This window comes from Crocuta crocuta, unplaced genomic scaffold, assembly GCF_008692635.1.
Source record: "Crocuta crocuta isolate KB4526 unplaced genomic scaffold, BGI_CrCroc_1.0 scaffold13, whole genome shotgun sequence".
NCBI lineage: Eukaryota > Metazoa > Chordata > Mammalia > Carnivora > Hyaenidae > Crocuta > Crocuta crocuta.
Genome location: NW_027530007.1, coordinates 8,922,119 through 8,941,796, shown reverse-complemented (window position 1 = coordinate 8,941,796; position 19,678 = coordinate 8,922,119). Strand labels below are relative to the sequence as shown.

General features: G+C 51.8%; 1 protein-coding gene across 1 annotated transcript; it reads right to left on the bottom strand.

Moving 5' to 3' along the window:
- Positions 1 to 377: 377 nt before the first annotated feature.
- On the bottom strand, positions 378 to 10,880 carry CUNH1orf159 (chromosome unknown C1orf159 homolog). Its single transcript, XM_077764009.1, has 7 exons — positions 10,784 to 10,880; positions 10,617 to 10,705; positions 8,828 to 8,903; positions 5,258 to 5,422; positions 4,896 to 4,961; positions 3,288 to 3,422; positions 378 to 1,669 (listed from the first exon to the last, which is right to left on the bottom strand). Exons 2-7 carry the CDS (start codon positions 10,686 to 10,688, stop codon positions 1,572 to 1,574), a joined length of 612 nt encoding a protein of 203 aa, XP_077620135.1. The 5' UTR covers positions 10,689 to 10,705; positions 10,784 to 10,880; the 3' UTR covers positions 378 to 1,571.
- Positions 10,881 to 19,678: the final 8,798 nt, after the last annotated feature.

Below are 19,678 nucleotides of genomic sequence, written 5' to 3'. Positions count from 1 at the left end.
CAGAAACCGAGGGAGTCCGGAGGGCCCTGCACATCCTCCCCTGGCTCCCAACCCTGGCCTCCCAGGTCAGCACACATGAGCAGCTGAGTGTCATCTCACTTCCCTGTGGTCCCTGAGGCCGGCGGGGACCCTGATCCTGGTCTCCCCACCTCCATCTGGGTCCCCTTCTCCTCACACCAAGGGGACAGAGGAAAGCACAGCAGTGCCCACAAGGACACGTCACTGATCCTGGTGAAGTGAAGGAGTCCACCTCAGCCTGGCAGACGGGGCCCACCGTGGGCGACTACTCACCCTTCTCAGCACCCCTAGGCTTCCCCGGCAGTGGGGCAGGTGGGGCCGGGCCGAGGCGGGGCCTCGCCCTAACTGAGGAACTGAGGGACCTGGAGCAGTGAGGATGGGAAAGCCCTGAACAGTTTATTGACACTGATTCTAAGCTGGAGCCCCCCTCTCAGTGCTGGACCCACCGTGGGTTCAAGTCTCGGCGAACGAGCTCGTATCCACAAACTGTCAATGCGCAGGACAGACACCGCAGCGCGGGACGGCACAGAAGCTGAGCACACAGGCCCTGCCTCGGGACCCCGGGGTGTGGACCAGGCGTTGAAGGGGACATCAGTCTCGACTGAGAATCTGGGAAGGACGGACAGCGCCCAGCCCAGCGCGGGAGGTGGCCACGATCACTCCTTTCTCCTCGGGAACCCCTTTCTGTCTGCAACCAGCCAGGAAACGCGTTTCCGGGCCCGGGGCAGCGGGGTCAGGACCCCTGGACAGCACGCGCTCCACAGGTCCATCAGGACCAGGCTACCCAGGCAGCAGTCACAGGTAAATGTGGCTCATGTCCCCCCAGGGGCCTGGCCTTTGTCTCCAATAGCTTTCAGGCCAGTTCCTGGGTGGACAAGACCCTGCAGCACCTGGGCCCAGTGTGGGGAGCAGGTCATCAGCAAGAGATAGACGAGGACAGCAGAGCTTCTCCGGCTTTACCACTTAGAGCTGACCGAAGTCAGTAGGAAACCAAGAAACTCCTCTGCGGCTCTGGGAAATCTGCGCTGCTGGGCTCAGGGGCTCTGGGCTGCCGGACAGCCCTGTAGGCGCCACAGCCCTGCAGGGGCCAGTTCCCTTGCCCCACCTCCCCTGGTCCTGACACGGTCCGGGCGGGAAGGCCAGGAGGCCGACGGGCCTGGTGCTGTGGGGGAGGTCTGCCCACTGTGGGCTCTGAAAGGCAGAGAGGCCGAGCCCCCAGCCTTGCCAAGCACGGAGGGGCCTCACAGTCCTTGTAGGCTCTTGGCCGCTGGGAGCCATCCCTCCCGAGGGGCCCAGACCCCACGTGGCCACGATCTGGAGCCTGGCTCAGGGACGCCTCTCCCTCCACTGCCCTGAGCAGCTGTGGAGCGGGAGGAAGCACCTTCCGGCAGCTGGGCAGGTTCTGACTCAGCATCTGTCGCTGGGAGACGGTCAAGCTGAGCCAGGGGCCGTGTCCAGACCTGTCCCGAGGCCCTGCTGGGCAGCGCCTGCCCTCTGTGTGCTGGGCTCTCTCCAAGGCGGTGTCACCGCAGAGCTGTGGGTGGGTCCCCGGGTCAGACGTTGCTGACCCGGGCCTCCACCGAGGAGATGGCAGTGGGGCCTGTGTCCCTGTCCAAGGGCCGCTCGCGTCTGACGTAGCGCGGCTTCCTCACTGAAACGGTCAGAAACAGGCAGGGTCAGAGGGGGGCCTGGGACAGGAGAAATGGCCCCCGGTGTCATGGGAGTGGGGTGTGGAGCAGCTGAGGGGGAGGAAACCCCACTGAGCTCCAGCTTGTGAGCCGAGTGGCTGCAGCTGAGGAGAGGCTCTATGATGAACGCTCTGCTCATCCCGGACACTTGGTGCCCTGCATCCCAAGCACCTCGGCCTTGCTCTCCCAAAACACAGAGGCAACAGGTCCCATGATACACGATGGGGTGGACGGTGANCCCAGCCCCAGCTCCGCCCAGCTTCAGGTTCCGCCCAGCCCCAGCTCCGCCCAGCCCAGGCTCCGCCCGGCCCCAGCTCCGCCCGGCCCCAGGCTCCGCCCAGCCCCAGCTCCGCCCAGCCCCAGGCTCCGCCCAGCCCCAGGCTCCGCCCAGCCCCAGCTCCGCCCAGCTTCAGGTTCCGCCCAGCCCCAGCTCCGCCCAGCCCCACGTCCACACGCCTGCCCTCCGCCCGGCCAACTGTCCTGCAACACGTCCCACCTGCACGTGGGGTGGTGGGTCCCCAGCATCCCAGGGGAGCCGCCCTCCCAGGCCCTCTTGGCAGAGCCACAAGCCATCCCTCAGAAGGTACATTTCTCTTGGTCTCCTGCACCGCCAGGAAAACAGAGAAGGCTCTACCCTTGCCTGCACTTCCCAAGGGAGGCGCAGGGCTGGGGACCCGCCTCAGCAGACCACCACAGTGCCCACTTCTCACCTCCACCGGGCAGGTCGCTATGCACCCCTGCACTCTTGGTGGGCACCTAGGCTGCCCAGGCCCAGCTCTGGGGGTGGCAGGGAGGAGGCACGGAGTAGGAGCGCCCCAGCCACTGCATGGACATGCCAGGACCTCTGTGGCCACTGCAGCATAGCAGCCTCCCACAGCGGCCTCGGGAGTGCCCAGCCCGACTGGCACGGGAACCCAGCCCCTGCCTCTCAGGACCTTTCAGCTACAACAGCCCCACTGAGGCACCAGCATTGGCTAATGGCGGGTGGATGGGGTCTCACTGAGGCCAGGTAAGGGGGCTCTAGCTAATCACCCACTGGCCGGACCATCTGCCTGGCACACCTGAGGGCACAGCAGGCGTGACACCCGTCTCTTCAGGAGGGAGGCCGGTCGGGCATCCAGCCCAGGGTAAGCTGGAGTGGCGCGGGGCCCCACTGNCCCCCCCCCCCCCCCCCCCCCCCCCCGCCTGTCCCCACTCCCAGGGAGGCAGGATGGGGAGAGGACACAGCTGGCTGCAGGAGCTGCAGGCAGGTGGCCCCAAGACCAGGGATGCCACCTCCTCCCCACACCTCTCCCACCCCTCATCAATGACCCCGCTGTGATGCCCCGAGGTGGAGTCACGCCAACACCTTTACCCTGACAGCCCCACAGAATCCACACGGGAGCCTCCCTAGGAAGTGGCTGTCCCTCTTACTCTATGACACAGGAAACACGTGACAGCCCTGTCCCCTTCCTATTCTGTGAGGAGTCTTCACTGCTGGACACCCTGTATCTCGCCACCGCAGCCCCTGCTCCTGTGCCCCCTGGGCAGAACCCGTGGCTCCACGCGGGCATGTGTTGCCACGGTGGCAGGAGGAAATACCTTTGTTTCTTCCGTAGAAGACCTTGGGGAGCTTACTCGTACGCTTCAGGTAGAAGAACCCAGCCACGGAGAGGATGAGGCCAGAGCTGATGAAGAATGTCCCCAGGAAGAGGGAAGCTGCCACTTGAGGGCCCCCTGTGAGCAAAATGAGTGGCTGCCAGTGGCAAGCCTGGGGGGCCTCCCCAGACCCCTGTCCCCTGCACACGCGGGGGCTGTGGGGTCTGAGTGTTTAACCTCCCTTGGCCTCAGGCCTCTCACGGGGAGGTGGGCTATTGAGAGGGTTAAGGATCCCAGCGCCTGAGAACACCAGGCCCCTGGGTCCCCATCTCCTTCCTAAAGACTCAGCACCGACTGCGGGGCCCCACGCCCCTGGCACTCTGGAGGTCGGGGTTCCCACTACACCCTCAGCTCCCGGGGGCGTGGTGCCAGTCACCAGACGAGATGCCAGCCCATCTTTACTTACACGGGGTCAGGACAGGCTGGTTGGGCCCATGGCTGGGGGCTCTGGATGGTGACTGTGGGGAAAGTGCTCTTAGATTGCCTGTGGGGAGGTGACTTTCTGACCCTGAGACACAGGCATGAGGCATGGCCACGGCCATATTGGAACCTAGAAGTGGGGAATTCCAGCTAATTCAGCAAGGGTGTCCTGCCCCGAATTTGCTGCAATGAAAACGGGCCCAACAGCCAGCCCCGCGGTCTTCCTCCATCAGCACCCCCACTGCTAGACCCAGCACGGAATCTATGACAGGAGGTGGGGCCGTCTGTGCTGTCCCCACCCTACAACTCCTCCCCTGGTGGCTGGCCTCGGTGGTCCAGGCCAGCACAAGGCCACCTGCTTCTGGTCCTGAAACTGCTGCAGACGGCTGGAGCCCTCAGTCACGAACAGCATGTCCTCTGCTGCAGGCCCAGTGTCTGCGGGTCACAAGACCCCACCATGACCTGGCCACCCCAGAAGAGGAGGTGAGCCCTCCTGGGGCGTGTCTTGCTCCCTGACTGCTGTGGCCACTTTGGCCGGGCGGGTCACATCGCAGATAGGATGGGATGCCCCGTAATCAGGAGCAGGTTGAGGACAGAGCGCACAGAAGGAGGGCCCTGTGTCTGCCCCCGAGGCCAGGTGGTGTGGTGGGCTCCTCGGTCTGGCACGCGGCGTTTGCAGGCCAAACCCTGTACCCTCAGAAGAGCAGCAGGGGATGGGGGCAAGGGACCTCAGGGTGTCCTCCAACCTCCAGAGGACCGCACACCCTGAGTTCCCGCGGACTGCGGGGCTGGGTGGGCCAGGACTGAGGCCACAGGTGAGGCGTGCAGCTGTAAGGGCTTCCAGTAACTAGAACCACTCGGGGGCACATGTGAGGGCTGTGGCAAAGGCCTCCTGTGCCCACTGACCCCAGTGCCCAGGGCTGCCGACTGCAGCAGCCCTGCTCTGTGATCAGGCTGGGTTCTTGCACATAGACCTCTTGGCTGGGATGCAGTCTGACCTTGGCCATGGCCGTGGCCTTGCCAAGGCCAGCATAAGTGGTCATGGGCACTGGGAATGGCACAGACGATGACCCCCTCCCCCACCAAGACCTGGCAGAAGCCCTGCTCTGGGCTGGTGAGCCAGAGACTTACCGAAATCAGGCCGCCCGGGTGTCCCCGTGCTCCTGTTTACCGGGAACTGTGTGCCCCAGCCAGTGACTGTGGGGAAGCAGAGGCATCAGTGCTGCGGGCTGCTGGGCAGCCCAGACCCACAGGCAGGTCTGGACCACGCATGGGGACCCAGCTGAGGACTCCCAGGGACCAGAGACGCAGCCCAGTGCGGAACAGCGGGCCAGAAACCAGAAAGGGAGGGGCCATGGAGACAGAGCTGCCCTCACCCCATGGCTGTCCTGTACAGACAAGGACTTAGGGACAGAGGGGCGTTCACTTGACGGCCTGTGGTCCAGGGTGAGGTGGGCTACCCGCTGCTGTGTGAACAAGAAAGCAACTCCCACCCGTTCCTCCAGAACTTGGAGATGCGGCCCCTCGGTGGGAAGCAGGCCAGGTGGGCCTGGTGGGGGGTGCCGCAGGGCGGCCTCTGCACTCGGCGCTGTGGTGGGTGCCGTTTCCGCACTGGATGCAGCTGATGCTGCCGTCTTCGTTCTGGTGCCGGTAGCAGCCTGTGCAAGAGACAGTGACTCAGCTCCGAGCGGCCCGCGCCAGCTGTCTTCAGGGGCCTTTTCTGTACTTTGAGTTTGTGAAATGAGAGCTAGTTCAAGAAAGCTTAGATGGAACGGCATACCTGCTTTCAGACAAAGGAACAAACTCGATGGGAGCCACAGCGAGCTCGCTCACCTGGGGGCTCCAGTGGGCTCCTTTTCCGGACACCCCATAAAATACTGCAGGGAGGCGCCCCGCGTGCCCCGCGAGGTCTGTGACGGCCTGACTGCCGGCCCCCACCCGCCTCGTCGGGGGCACTGCCTCCAGCCCGGGTGTGACCCTTGCCCCGTGGTGCCCCCGGGCTCTGTGCCCTTCCCTGGGGAGGTGCCAGACTGATATGCTGGCCGGCAGCCTCACCCTCTCCCGGTGCTGAGAGCAGCCCAGCTCTCACTGGTTCAGACACTCCATTTTGCCAGCTAGCCAGGGCACCCCTTAAGGGCAAGAATTGTGTCTTATACCTTCATTTCTTCTTAACATCCCCAGCATTCAGCACAGAGGCTAAGCAAACACATGCTCGACTGCAGGTGCCGACCTGGGCCTGAATGCTAGCGCTGGCCACTGGGCAGCGTCCAGGGACAAGCCATAGACCACAGGTCCGATGCTGACTCCATACACAGTGTGTCACTGTGAGATGACACCAAGTGGATGTCGGGCCTGGAGACTGACCAGCGGTTACTCCTGTGACACCATCGGCAGACAGGCCTAGCTCCACACAGGGAGCTCCCAGGGGACACGGGCTCCCAGGACAGACTTGGTACCAGTGCAGCGGTTCTCCTGAGAGGCACCCCTCCAACTGGCTGCAGGTTAACTCAGCAACACGGTGCGGGGTGCCGGCCCCAAGGAGGCCCCGAGCTGGGCTGTTGTGTGCAGGGACAAGGCACAGCTAGAGAGCCAGGACTGGTGACCAGACAAAGGAGCTAAGGTTAACTTTATGAAGCCAATGAAGCCCCTTTGACAAACCAACAGAGGGGCGGCTGGCAGACTTGGTCATGGAGCGTGCGACTCTTGAACTCAGGGCTGTGGGTTCAAGCCACATGATGGGTGTAGAGATTACTTAAAAATAAAATCAGGAAGGGAAGGGAAGTGGGGAGGGGAAGGGAGGGGAGGGAAGGGAAGAGGGAGAGGAAGGAGGGGAGAAAGGGAGGAAGGGAGGGAGGGAGGGAGGGAGGGAAGGAGGGAGGAAGGAAGAAAAAAAGAGAGAGAGAACGAGAGAAAGAAAAACCACCTGGTGCCTGGTTTACTGGCTTCCCAGCCTCACTTACAGGTGAGTGAGGAAGCTCACTTCCTGGCAAATCCAGGAAACTTAGGGTATTTTGACTTTGAGAAGAGAGGAATTTGGGGCGCCTGGGGGGCTCAGTAGGTGAAGCATCCAACTTCTGCTTAGGTCATGATCTCACAGTTCATGAGTTTGAGCCCCGCGTCAGGCTCTGTGCTGTCAGAGCAGAGCCTGCTTCGGGTCCTTTGCCTCCCTCTCTCCCTGTCCCTCCCTTGCTCGCATGTGCTCTGTCTCTCTCGCTCTCTCTCCCTCTCTCTAAAATAAATAAACATAAAAAAAAAAGAAGAGAGGAACTCACCAACATCTATAGGTGTTGCAGGTAGTGTCTGATGGAGAGTCCTTGCTTGGCTTCCCAGCCTCAAGAGTCCAATCTAAGATTCCTTGTGCAAACGTCCAGCAAGGCAGACTTAAAAGTCTAAATGGTTAATCACTATTCTTGCTGCACTTAGGTAGATAATTGGGCCAAGTTCAGTGAGGCTAGACTTATTTTAAAAACAAATTCATTTCAGGGCACCTGGGTGGCTCAGTTGGTTGAGCGTCCAAATCTTGATTTCAGCTCAGGCCATACTCTCACGGTGTGTGAGATCAAGCCCCACGTTGGGCTCTGTGCTGAATGTTTGTTTATTTATTTGGAGAGAGAGAGCACATGTGCAAAAGTGAGGGGAAGGGCAGAAAGAGAAGGAGAGAAAGAGAGGGGGAGAGAGAGAGAGAGAAAGAGAGAGAGAGAGAGAGAGAGAATCCCAAGCAGTCTCCTCACTGTCAGCAAAGAGCCTGACATGGGGCTCGATCCCACGAACTGTGAGATCATGACCTGAGCCAAAATCAAGACTCAGATGCTTCACTGACTGAGCCACCCAGGAAGGCAATAAACATTCAAAAAAAAAAAAAAAGAAAAAAGAAAGAGGAAAAAGAACTAAGACGCCCTCTTCTGCAAGCTGACGCTGGAGGTCTTGACACAAACCTTGGAGAAATCACCTTGACGTCTGGCGCCTGCTGCTGTGTGGGTCCCTCAGAAAGTTCACGAGAAGCCCCACCCTCTCACCGGAGACCTTCACCGCAGTGCCACCCAGGAGACCCGTCAGACCGCCTCTGCTGTCCTCACTCCACCTAACCAGGCTTTGAGTCCCGCATCTAGAGAGGCGCTTAGCTGCCCGCACGTCACGCCGCGGCCAGAGGCCCGCCCGCACAGCGGCTCCGGACGCCAGCGCGGCGGCCTCCGGGACGTGGGCCGCGTGCTCAGACGCGGTCTTTCCTGCCCCCTCGTCCATGCTCTTCCTCGCCCTCTGCGGGTCCTTCCTCTCACAGCTTCCCACCAGATCTCTCTGCAGCCACCAGCTTGGCTTTTAAGGTGTGAAACTTTCTGAGGAAACAGTTTCAAACGGGGGACTGAGGAAACCAGAATATGTCACCCCAAAATATGCCTCTTTCACACAAAACTTATTTTCAGCTGAAGACCCTTAACAGTCAGCGGGAGCAAGAAGGGCTCTGAGTCCCTTTCTCTCCCCGAGAAGCAGGGACAAAGGCCCACGTGGAGGAGGCCCACGCAGCAGGCGGGAAGAAACGCGCTCATCGCCAGGGACCCGGGTCCGGCGGACCTCGTTCGGGTGGCCCTCATCCGCCTGCACCCCCCACACGGCCTACTCTTCCCAGTCGCCTCTCCCTGCTCAGCCTGGCACACGGGCGCTCCGGTCTTGGTGCCTTCATGAGGCTCCCGTGTCACATAAAGCTTGTGCTGATCAGGCTGTGGGCTTGTCCCCCGAGAATCGCCCAGCCGGCCGCCCCACAGCACGGAGAGGTGAAGCCTCGCTTCCCCCACACCGCCCACCACCCGGGGCCAGGTTCCTCTGCCCCTTCCACCCGAAAAGAGCAGCCAGGCTGCTGGCCGCGAGGGAGGCTCGGACGCGATCCCCTTCCTGCTGCTGCTGCCCGCTCCCCAGGCCCCTGGCCCAGCTCCCAGGCACCGCCAGCACCCTTCCTGAGGGGCCCGATGCCCTCCTGCCCGCACCAGGTGCGGCGAGCTCAGCAGAGTTGGCACGAGCACGTCCCTCACCAGGGCTGGCCAAGGCCGGCTCGAGCCGCAGCAGCTTACCTGGGCCACACGGGTTTGTGCCCCGGCAGGTGGTGTTGACATCCACCAAGTGCGCACAGCATTCAGGCTGCTGGCCCTAGAGAGGAGATGGCGGTGAGTTCCCGAGCCCACGGCCGGGGCCGGCTGGGAGAGGCCCTGGCCCGGGGCAGCGCGGCAGGGCGGGGAGCGGTCCTGGGGACGCGTCCGGGACCCAGGGGTGTGGCGTCGTTCCCTCTACTGCCGACCGCCCGTGGGCCACAAGCAGCTATGCAGGGGGCACATCAGTCCAATAAATGATTGACAGGCATTACTCTGAGGCACTTCGGATTCAGTTCCAGACCACAATAAAGCGAATCAAGGGAGTCTTTCGGTTTCCCATGTGTGTACAAGTCACGTTTACACTAGACTATGGTCTATTAGGCGTGCAATTGCATCGTGTCTAAAACACAATGTATGTGCCTTAATTAAAAATGCTTTGCCACAAAATGCGGGTCATCACCCGAGCTTTCAGCGGGTCAGAATCACTGATCACAAGTCACCATAACAAATGTGATAGTAATGAAAAAGTCGAAATATTGTGAGAATTACCAAAATGTGGCACAGAGACATGTTGTGAGCAGATGCTGGTGGGAAAATGGCACCCATGGACTTGCTCAATGCAGGGTGGCCACAAACCTTTGATTTGTTAAAAAAAAAAAAAGGAAAAAAAGTAGCATCTGCAAAGCGCAATAAAATGAGGTGTGCCCACATCTTATTCACCACCTGGAGACAATTAAAGGTGCTAAATAAACCCTACAGCAGGGCCTCGACTCCTTCATGAAAAAAGGAAACACACGTTTTTCTAGACTGTAATAAAATATGAAGATAAACTCAGGGATCCCTGGCCTCGCTGTTGAGGTGTGTCTGCCCCTCACATCCAACAAAATAGTCACCCCTTAGGTCCTGGTTGATCCACTGATGTTCTCAGAAATTCTATAGATGCCTTCCACCAGGGGTTTTCAGCTTGGCCCTCGAAGAGGAAGTGGCCAGGCCAGGCCAGGCTGTGGGGTATGAACTCACACACACAGGAACGCACCATGCGGGGGATGGATATGCCAACTGCTGGCATTTACAGGACCAGACTTGAGGAGTTTCCAAGGGAAGCCTGGCTCAGTGTGTCTATTGTAGCTGAGCTTTTGTTTCTGGTGATAAGAACACAGTGAACAGTAAAGGACGTCAAAGGAATGGCACAGAGTATCCATGCCACCACAGGAGGGGTCGAAGGCCAGTTCACAGCTGAGGCCAAGCCCACGAGGGACACCTCAGCCATCCCATTCCACCCAACCCTAGCAGAGGCAGAGTGGCGGAAGGCCCTGCCGGCCTGAATGATGTGCAGCTTGGAAGAGCCAGGGTACCTGGGCACAGGAAGGCTGCGGCAGGCCCTGCCTAATGTCACTGCTGGCCTGGAGTAAGCAGTCTTCAAGCAGCCCTCTGCGGGGCAGAAAGCTCACAGGCTCCGTTCAGGGCCAGCGGCGGGGGGGGGGGGGGGAACAGCTCTGGGGAGGCCCTATTTCAGCTACAGCAACAGGTTCGCTTTGGCAGAAAAAGCAGCTTCTAGGGGGCATAACAGAACAGGTGACAGTTGGGGGGCGTGTGTTTGCTGCCCTCCATGTAGCACAGGCCTCCCTCACCCCAACAGAGGGCACTGTCCGTGTCTCTGGGGCCAGGGCAAGGGTGACCCCTGAAGGTCAAAGGGTGAGGCCCCTCTGGGGGAACACCTGGGAACTGGGAACTTCCTGGCACCCATGCCACCCTGTGACAGGTCACCTACCACATTTTCTGAGGATTTGCTAGCAACTTCCACCAGGAGGCCCGCCAGAAGGATGGCACGCTGGAGCGCCATGTTCCAGAGCACGGGGTCTGCAACAGACAGGGGCACCGTGTGGACGTGGGCACCTCCTTCTGGGGCACCATGGGAGGCGGGTGCAGGACCCTTACCTGGCCCTCTGGGATGGGAGCTGCACACATCCAGAGCCTGTCGCCCAGCGCTCGGGGGGCGGGGAGGGGTTGCTAAGAAGCCACAGATCCCTGGTCCCAGGCCTGCAAACCAAGGCAGACAGTGAGGCCCATTGTTCCCAGGTCGACTGGACTCACCATACGGAGCCCCCTGAGCTGGGGGACTGGAGCAGCTGGGCTCAATCCGTCTGGAGCTGGAGCTGAATAGACTCACTCCTTTCCCAAAGCTTTCAGCCATTCACTGCCTCCCGAAAGGACTAAGCACAAGGGGGTTCTGGACAAACCCGTCCCACTCATGAGCTCGGACTGGTGTTGTCCATCTGCCATGTTCTGCCCTAGGAAAACCCCACTTCAAGCGTTTTCACCAAGACACAGAACTCCTAGGCAGCGAGATGCCTCTGGGGCCAACACGGGCCAGTCAGGGACCGGCCGGCTTATAATTTTCTACTGTTCACCTTGCTCTTGTCACGGGAACTGCAGGAAGGAGTCAGCTTGGGTGATAAAGGGCCACCTAAAACCAAGACTGAGGACAACTCCAGAGCAGAGGACTCCCGACGGGCGATGGGGCCCCACGGGGTAGGTGAGTTTCCTGACACTAGCAAACTCACAACTCCGCAGCCCATGGTGAGCGCTTAAGCTGCCACATTTCAAATGTGGTCAGAGAAAACCCTCTAACTTGTACAACCCCTGTAGTGAATGGTTAGTTTTGAACACATTTCTGTTAACTTGCAAGGTGGTGAGCATAATTACAATCTGTCCAAAAGATGGCTGGCTAAATACTTGGACATAGAAAAGTCACCCCTAAAAGGGCTTTTTACTTGGCAAAAAGCTGCTATTCTGGGAACCTGTTCTGGTTCCTGGAGATGAGGCTTCTGCTGGCAAGGTGGGTCAGCAAGGAACACATCTGGGGCCGGGGAATGAGAAACCACCCCCTCAGCCAGCCGAGGGCCCATCTGAGGGCCCATCAGGTGGTGGGCGAGCTCCTGCCTGGGGTCCTGGGGAAGAGACCCGGTGCTGGGGACGGTTGACAGGCCCCGGGTGCTGTGCGCCCCGGTGTTCCGAGCACGGGGCTGGATGACACGTGCAGGAGAGCGGTATAGGAACAGGGGCTGGGGCTCTGTCCTATTATCCGCCTCATGCTAGAAAACACTTTCATCTGCTAGTTAGTCAACTTATCAGGGTATAAATTACCCACAACAAACTGCACCCATGTAGAGCACACAACTCGGTGAGTTCGGACACACTGTGCAGGACATCTCTGCCACCCACAGACGACAGCTGAGACCCTCTGCAGTCCTTCTCTCAACCCTGGCTTCGTGCACCCATGGGGGCAATCGGTGTCACTGCCGAGCAGCTTGCATTTTCTATAATTCTATGTAAATGAATATACAGTGTGTGCACGGGTGTGCCTGGCTCCTTCCATTTGAAATAATGATCTTTAGATTCATCTGTACTTTGTTCTTTTTATGGGGGATGATATGCAACACTGCCTTTACCCAACCACCTGCTGATGGACACACGGACTGTTTCTGGATTTTAGTGGCATGAACAAAGCTACTGTGGACATTTTTGTACAAGTCTTTGTGTGGACGTTTGTTTTAGTTTCTCTTGGGTCAGTACTCAGGACTGGGGCAACTGGGTCAAGGGGAGCGTAACCTGCTGACCTGTCTTCCAAGGAACCATATGCACTCCCGCCAGCAGGGTATGAGGGTTCTTTGGCTCCACATTCTTGCCAACAGTGGGCATTGTGTCAGTGGCTGTGCAGTGGGCATCTCACTGTTGCTTTAATTTGCATTTCTCTGGTCACTAATGATGGTTCTTCACCCTCATGTGTTTATATGTCTTCTTCAATCATTTGTCCATTTTGTTTAATTGGCTGTCCTTCTATTACTGAGTTGTAATAGCTCTTCACATGTTCTTTGTCAGATATATGTATTTTCAGATGTAAGTATTTTGCAAGTATTTTCTCCCATCTATGGCTTGCCTTTTCACTTTCACATGGGTATCTAGAAGAACAAATGTTTTCACTTTGATAAAATCCAATACATCCGTTTTTTCTTTTATGTTTCTTGCTTTTTGTGTCCTAAGGTTAATCTCTGCCTTGACCTCAGGGTCATTCCTGTGTTTAATTCTAGAAGTTCTAGAGTTGTAGCTTTTACATTTTGAGTTACTTTTGTGTATGGCAGGAAGCAAAGATCAAGGTTCATTTTTTTCATATGTGTGTCCAGGGGTGTAGCACTGCTTGATAAAAAGATTTTCCTTCATGGGGGCACCTGGGTGGCTCAGTTGGTTGCGCATCTGACTCTTGATTTGGGCTCAAGTCATGATCTCACAGTTTGTGGGATTGAGCCTTGCACTGGGCTCCTCACTGAAGTTTGGAGCCTCCTTGGGATTCTCTCTCTCCCTCTCTCTTTCTGCCCCTCCCCCACTCATTCTCTCTCTCTTTCTCTCAAAATAAATACATTTTAAAAAATTAAAATAAAATAAAAACAGCCTACCTGTCCCTTGGATTTTTTTTTTAAAAATGATTTTCCTTCTTGGGGTGCCTGGGTGGCTCAGTTGATTGAACATTTGACTCTTGACTTCAGCTCAGGTCAGGATCCCGTGGTCGTGCGACTGAGCCCTGCTTAAGATTCTCTCTTTCTCTCTCTCTTTCTCCCCCCACCACTCATGTGCACTTTCTCTCTAAAATAAAAAAAACTTAAAAAAAGACTTTCCTTCTCACACTATCATGGCATCTTTGTTGAAAGTCAACAGAGTGTGTATGTATGGGTCTATCTCTGGACTCTCTACTCTGTCCCACGCATCTATCTGTCTGTCCTTCACCAACACCACAGTCTTGATTACTAAAGCTTTACTATAAGCTTGGAAACCAGTAGCATAAGCTTTGCTTCATCAAGTCTAGGTCATATGCACTTCTGTATTTTAAAAGTCATCTTGTTAATTTCTACAAAAGAGCCTGGTGGAGGTTTGGCTGGGATAATGGATATTTTAACAATAGTGAGTCTTCTGATCTATCACTCTCCATTTCTTCACATTTTCTTTTAAGCTGTCTCAGCAACATTCTGTAGTTTGCAGTGAAGAGGTGGTCCTGGGAAGAATGGGGTTCTGGATTAGCCAGTCCTATACATGAGCTGAGACCACTTAGTGGTCTCAAAAAGTGAGTTTGTCAAACTTATTGCCAAATATTTTATTTTTTGGTATTATTGTAAGGAGGATTGAGTTTCTAAATTCACTTTCTAATACTTTGCTGCTAGTACATAAAAATAGTTAAAATTTGTTCATTTGTCTTACTTTCTGAAATCTTACTAAATTCACTTGATAGTTCTAGCACTTTTTATAGATTCTTTAGATTATTCTACATAAATAATCATGTCATCTGCAAATAAATACAGCTTTACTTCTTTAGGTTTTTTTTTTTTTTTTGAAACTTGTTTTAGGGCACAGCAATTGGTCTGTTAGAGAATGTACAATGTGCTCTTAGTAGGAATTTGTACTGTGCTTTTGATGAGTATAGCTTTCTACAAATATCAATTAGGCTAAGATGCCTGAGTGTAGGGTTCAGATCTTCTATGTCTTTACTAATTTATTTTTTTTTGTTTTTTGTTTTTTTTTTTGGTTTTAATAATTGATGAGAGAAAGAGATGTTAAAATCTTTTATTATAATCATGGAATTAGGTATTCCTCCTTTTAATTCTGCCAATTTTACTTCATTTATTGTGAGGCTCTGTTATTATGCACATTCATAAATTGATGTGTCTTCTGGAAGAAATGACCCTTTTATCATTAGATATTTCCCCTTTATCTTTGGTAAAACTCAATATCCTGGAATCTGTTTTATCCAATATAAATATACCCAGTGCAGTCTTCTTATGTTCAGTGTTTCCAAGAGAGATAGGTGAATAAATGCATTTTAGACCTACAGATATATTTTGCATCTATAATCTTATCTTCAACCTGTGTTTTTTATATTTAAAGTGAAATGTCATATATACAGTATGTAGTAGGTTTTGCTTATTTATCCATTGTGGCAGTCTCTACCTTTTAATTGGAAAGTTCAGTCCATTAACATTTAATGTAATTATCACTAACATTAGACTTAGGTCTACCATTTTATCGTTTTCTACTTGTTCCTCTATTTTGTTCTGTTTTAATATATGAAATATTTTTAGAGCAGTTTTAGGTTCACAGCAAAATTGAGCAGGAAGTAAGAGAGTTCCCATATGCCCCCACCACAACAGTACCTCCTCCACTATCAACATCCTATACATTTGTTATAATCAGTGAACCTATACTGACACATCACTGTCACCCAAAGTCCATATTTACACTATGGTCACTCCTTTTTTTTTTTTTTTTAAGTTTACTTATTTATTTTGAGAGAGTGTGTGTGTGGACATGTGTGCACGTGTGAATGGGGAAGGGCAGAGAGACGGAGAGAGAGGATCCCAAGCAGGTTCTATGCTGTCAGCACAAAGCCCAACTCTGTTCTCAAACTCACAGACCATGAGGTCATAACCCAAGCCAAAATCGAGAGTCAGACGTTCAATCAACTCAGCCACCTAGGCACCCTTATGGTCACTCTTGATGTTGTGTATATGGGCTTTGGCAAATATATGGGTGGGTTTAGGGCTACTATTTTGTTTTCTTTTGGTCTCTCTGGTGTTTTATTCCTCTCTTCTCTTTCCTGCTTTCTTTTATATTATTTGAGTATTTTTAAAAATTTTTCAATTTATCTTTTGGTTTTTTGGTTATACTTCTTTGCATATTTTTATAGCTGTTACTACAGAGATTGCAATATACAATCCTTACTTTTTCACAGCCTACTTAGAATATGGCACCACTTCTACTAAAATGTAGAAACCCTGCAGGGAGCCTGGGTGGTTCAGTCAATTAGGCATCCGACTCTTGATTTCCACTCAGGTCATGATCTCACAGTTCATGAAACTGAGCCCCACATCAGGCTCTGTGATGACAGCATAGAGCCTGCTTGGGATTCTCTCTCTCCCTGTCTCTCTGCCCCTCCCCTGCACTTTCTCTTCCTCTCCCTCAAAATAAATAATCTTTTTAAAAAACTTAGAAAACTTTGCAACTGTATAGGTTCGGGTATCCTTTATATTCTTTATGCTACATGTCATACCTATTATATCTGCATACATCACAAACACAAGAAATGTTTTAATTTTTTTAAAAAAAATATGTACTTGAGAGGCGCCCGTCTGGCTCAGTCAGTTGAATATCCGATCATGCAGGTCATGATCTTGAGATTTGTGAGTTCGAGCCCCACATGAGGCTTGCTGCCATCAGAGTGGATCCTGCTTCAGATCCTCTGTCCCCTTCTCTCTGCCCCTCCTCCACTTGCACTCTCAACTCTTTCAAAAATAAACATTAAAAATCAATTAATTAAAAATATGTACTTGAAAGAAAACTATTCCTGATGTTCATCATTCACTCATAAGATCTGAATTTCACTTCAGTATTTACCTTCAGTCTATAAATACTTCTTTAACATTTTTAGCAGTGCACATCTGATGGCAACAAATTCTATCAGTTTTCCCTTCTCTAAATATGCTTTTATTTCACATTCACTCTTGGAGGGTACAGAATTCTGTGTTGACAGTTCTTTCTTTCAGTATTTTAGGGTGCAATACCACTTGACCCTGGCCTCCATGGTCTCTGATTCAGTCTTCGCAATGTGATACTATATGTGATGTGTTGCTTTTCTCTCCTTTCAAGATTAAAAAAAAAATTGGGGATAGGGGACACCTGCATGGCTGAGATGATTAAGCATCTGACTTCAGCTCAGGTCATGATCTCATGGTTCATGGGGTCGAGCCCCGCGTCGGGCTCTGTGCTGACAGCTTGGAGCCTGGAGCTGCTTCAGATTCTGTGTCTCACTCTCCCACTCGCATTCTGTCTGTCTCTCTCTCAAAAATAAATAAACATTAGTCAACATTTGTAATTTGTTTTTTTTTTTTTAATTTTTAATGTTTTATTTATTTCTAGGAGAGAGAGAAAGAGAGAGACAGCGTGAGCAGGAGAGGGTCAGAGAGAGGAGTCACAGACTCCGAAACAGGCTCCAGGCTCTGAGCTGGCAGTCAGCACAGACCCCGACGCGGGGCTCGAACCCATGAACTGCGAGATCATGACCTAAGTGAAAGTCGGACGCTCAACCGACTAAACCACCCAGGCGCCCCTGTAATTTCTGTTTTTTTTATAGTAGCTAAAAAACATTAGTCAACATTTGTGATTTCTGTTTTTTTATAGTAGCCATCCTAATGGGTGCAAAGTAGCATTTTTGCATTTCCTCAATGATTAGAGATGTTAATCTCTACTTTTTATTTGGAGTATTTAATCCATTTACATTTAATGCAGTTATTAGAGTATTTTAGTTTAAATCTACCATCTTAAGGTCTGAATGTTAGTTTAAATCTACCATCTTAAGGTCTGAATGCTACATTTCCCATCTGTCCTCTGTTCTTCCTCCCCTTTTTTCAGGTGAATCAAGTTTTTTAAAGTCCATTTTATCTCCTCTACTGACTTTTTAGTTCTCCCTTTTTATGCTATTTTTTAATGGTTCCTCTAGAGACTAAATATGCATATCAAACTCATCATTATCTATGTGGTCCAAAAAATATTTTTGTACTTCACAAGCAATGGGAGGACCTTCTACAGCAGGCCCCAGGCCACCTCCTACTTGTAGTGCTTTTGATGGCATGTATTTTACTTCTACATATGTGAGACAATTCTACAACAGACTGTTATTATTTTTACTATTTTTACTTCAGTTAATAGTCTTTTAAAAGTAAAGATGTATTATATATAATTTTGGATACTTTCATTTGTTAAATTGAGAATTTCTGTGGAACTGTATCATACTTGGCCAGGTGTGCAAAACATTATTTGTTCAACATTGTAAAACAAGCCATATTCATTGGCTCCAGCTGAAAAACTCTCAGATGCTAGTTTAGTATGATAGGTGAGTAGAGGCTCTAGAGCTAGAGGCCAGGCCCATTCCTTACCCTGTCCTGTACTTGCTGTGGGATCTCCTGTAAACCTGTTTTCTCCTCTTTAAAACAGGATGATAAGAGGCATTGTTGAGAGGGTAAAATGAGTTCTTGTATGTAAATCACTCGGAGTGGTGCTTGGCACACAGTCAGTGCAATATAAGCATTGTTCTTGCTGTTGTTAGTGAACAGGTTCACATCCCTCGGAGAATGAGAATCTACAGAAAAAGAGGCTTTTTAAAAAATGTTTATTTATTTTTGAGAGAGACAAAGTGTGAGCAGGGGAGGGACAGAGAGAGGGGGAGACACAAAATATGAAGCAGGCTCCAGGCTCTGAGCTGTCAGCACAGAGCCTGACAGGGCTCAAACTCCTAGACCATGAGATCATGACCTGAACTGAAGTCAGATGCTTAACCAACTAGGCCACTCAGACACCCCAACAAAAAGAGACTTCTTGATTTTTTTCTCAAACCAATATGGCATGAAAGTCCAGCCCTAGCCTCACATACAGTCTCTAGGGACATAAAATTACATTTCATAGGAGAATAAATGTCAGAATATTATTTATTAATTTGGTTGTTCTTTGAAGAGTGCTTTAAAGGTGAAAGGAGCTATTAAAGTAATGTAAGTGTAATTTATTATCTCAAATTTATCTTTTTGCAATAAGATTCACATTCTTATCCCATAAGAATGTTTTAGCACGCATCTTTCATTTGCTGTCCTGAGGCCCACATGAAGCCTGTCTTTATTTCTCGATCTCCTGCCCACTGAAGGTGCCCACTCTAGAGGCACAATGGTTCCCGGCAAGTGTGCTGCTGGGAGAGCTGTGGTGCTTAGGAAACAACACCTGAGCCCCCTATTTGGAAACTAATGTTGCTTTGGTTCCTGAATATAAAAGCCACGCAATGCAATTCTATTTCCAATATGGAAGAATTGGCTTCTAACAAAATGACTCTTCCACTGATAATGATACATTCTGCACAAAAACAGCTACCCGAAGGCTCTGAACAAAAGCAGGCATGTTTTGAGGGCAGTTTAAACTCAAAGGAAGTAGCCAGAACAGAATGCATTTCCTGTTTTCATGTCTTTGCCCGCACAGTCATCACAGTGGCGGTGTGGGGTGAGGAAAACTCTGATAGCAAGTCCACTATCTTTCTTGTTAGAGAAACCACGAGAAGGAGCCAGGCAACCAGTGCTGCTGAAGAGTGAGAGGAGAAATCTCAGAAAGAGGAATTCTGTGAATAAACTCTGCTCGGATTTCCAGCCAAGTCTTCAACTGTCTGTGCTGTGTGCAGGCCGGGCTAAGAAGCCATCTGATTGAGATCTGAGCCGGAACTTATCACAAGTGTGACAGAATTTGCATTCTGAATCTAATAAAAGTAGTTGCATGCTTAGGCAAAAACATTAACTCTCTTCAGAGGAATATAATCAAATCCAGTCTCTACAACATAACATCTACAATATATAGGATACGATCCAAAATTATCAAACATATGAAGAACCAGAATATGAGCCATTCTCAAGAGAAAAGACACACAACAGATACCAATTATATTATGACTCAGGTGTTGATCAAACAAACGCTTTAAAGCAGACTTAATAACTATATCCAATGAGATAAAGGAAAATATACTCATAATGAATAAAAATATAGGAAATCTCAGAAATAGAAGATATACATGTATATGTGTATACACACACACACACACACACACACACACACAAACGTACACTTTTAATGGGCCAAATGGAAAATTTTTTAACTGAAAAATATAGCATCTGAAATAAAAACTTTACCGAATGGGCTTAGTAAAATGGGAGTGACAGGAAATAACTGGTAACATCAAAGATTGATAGAAATCATCCAGGC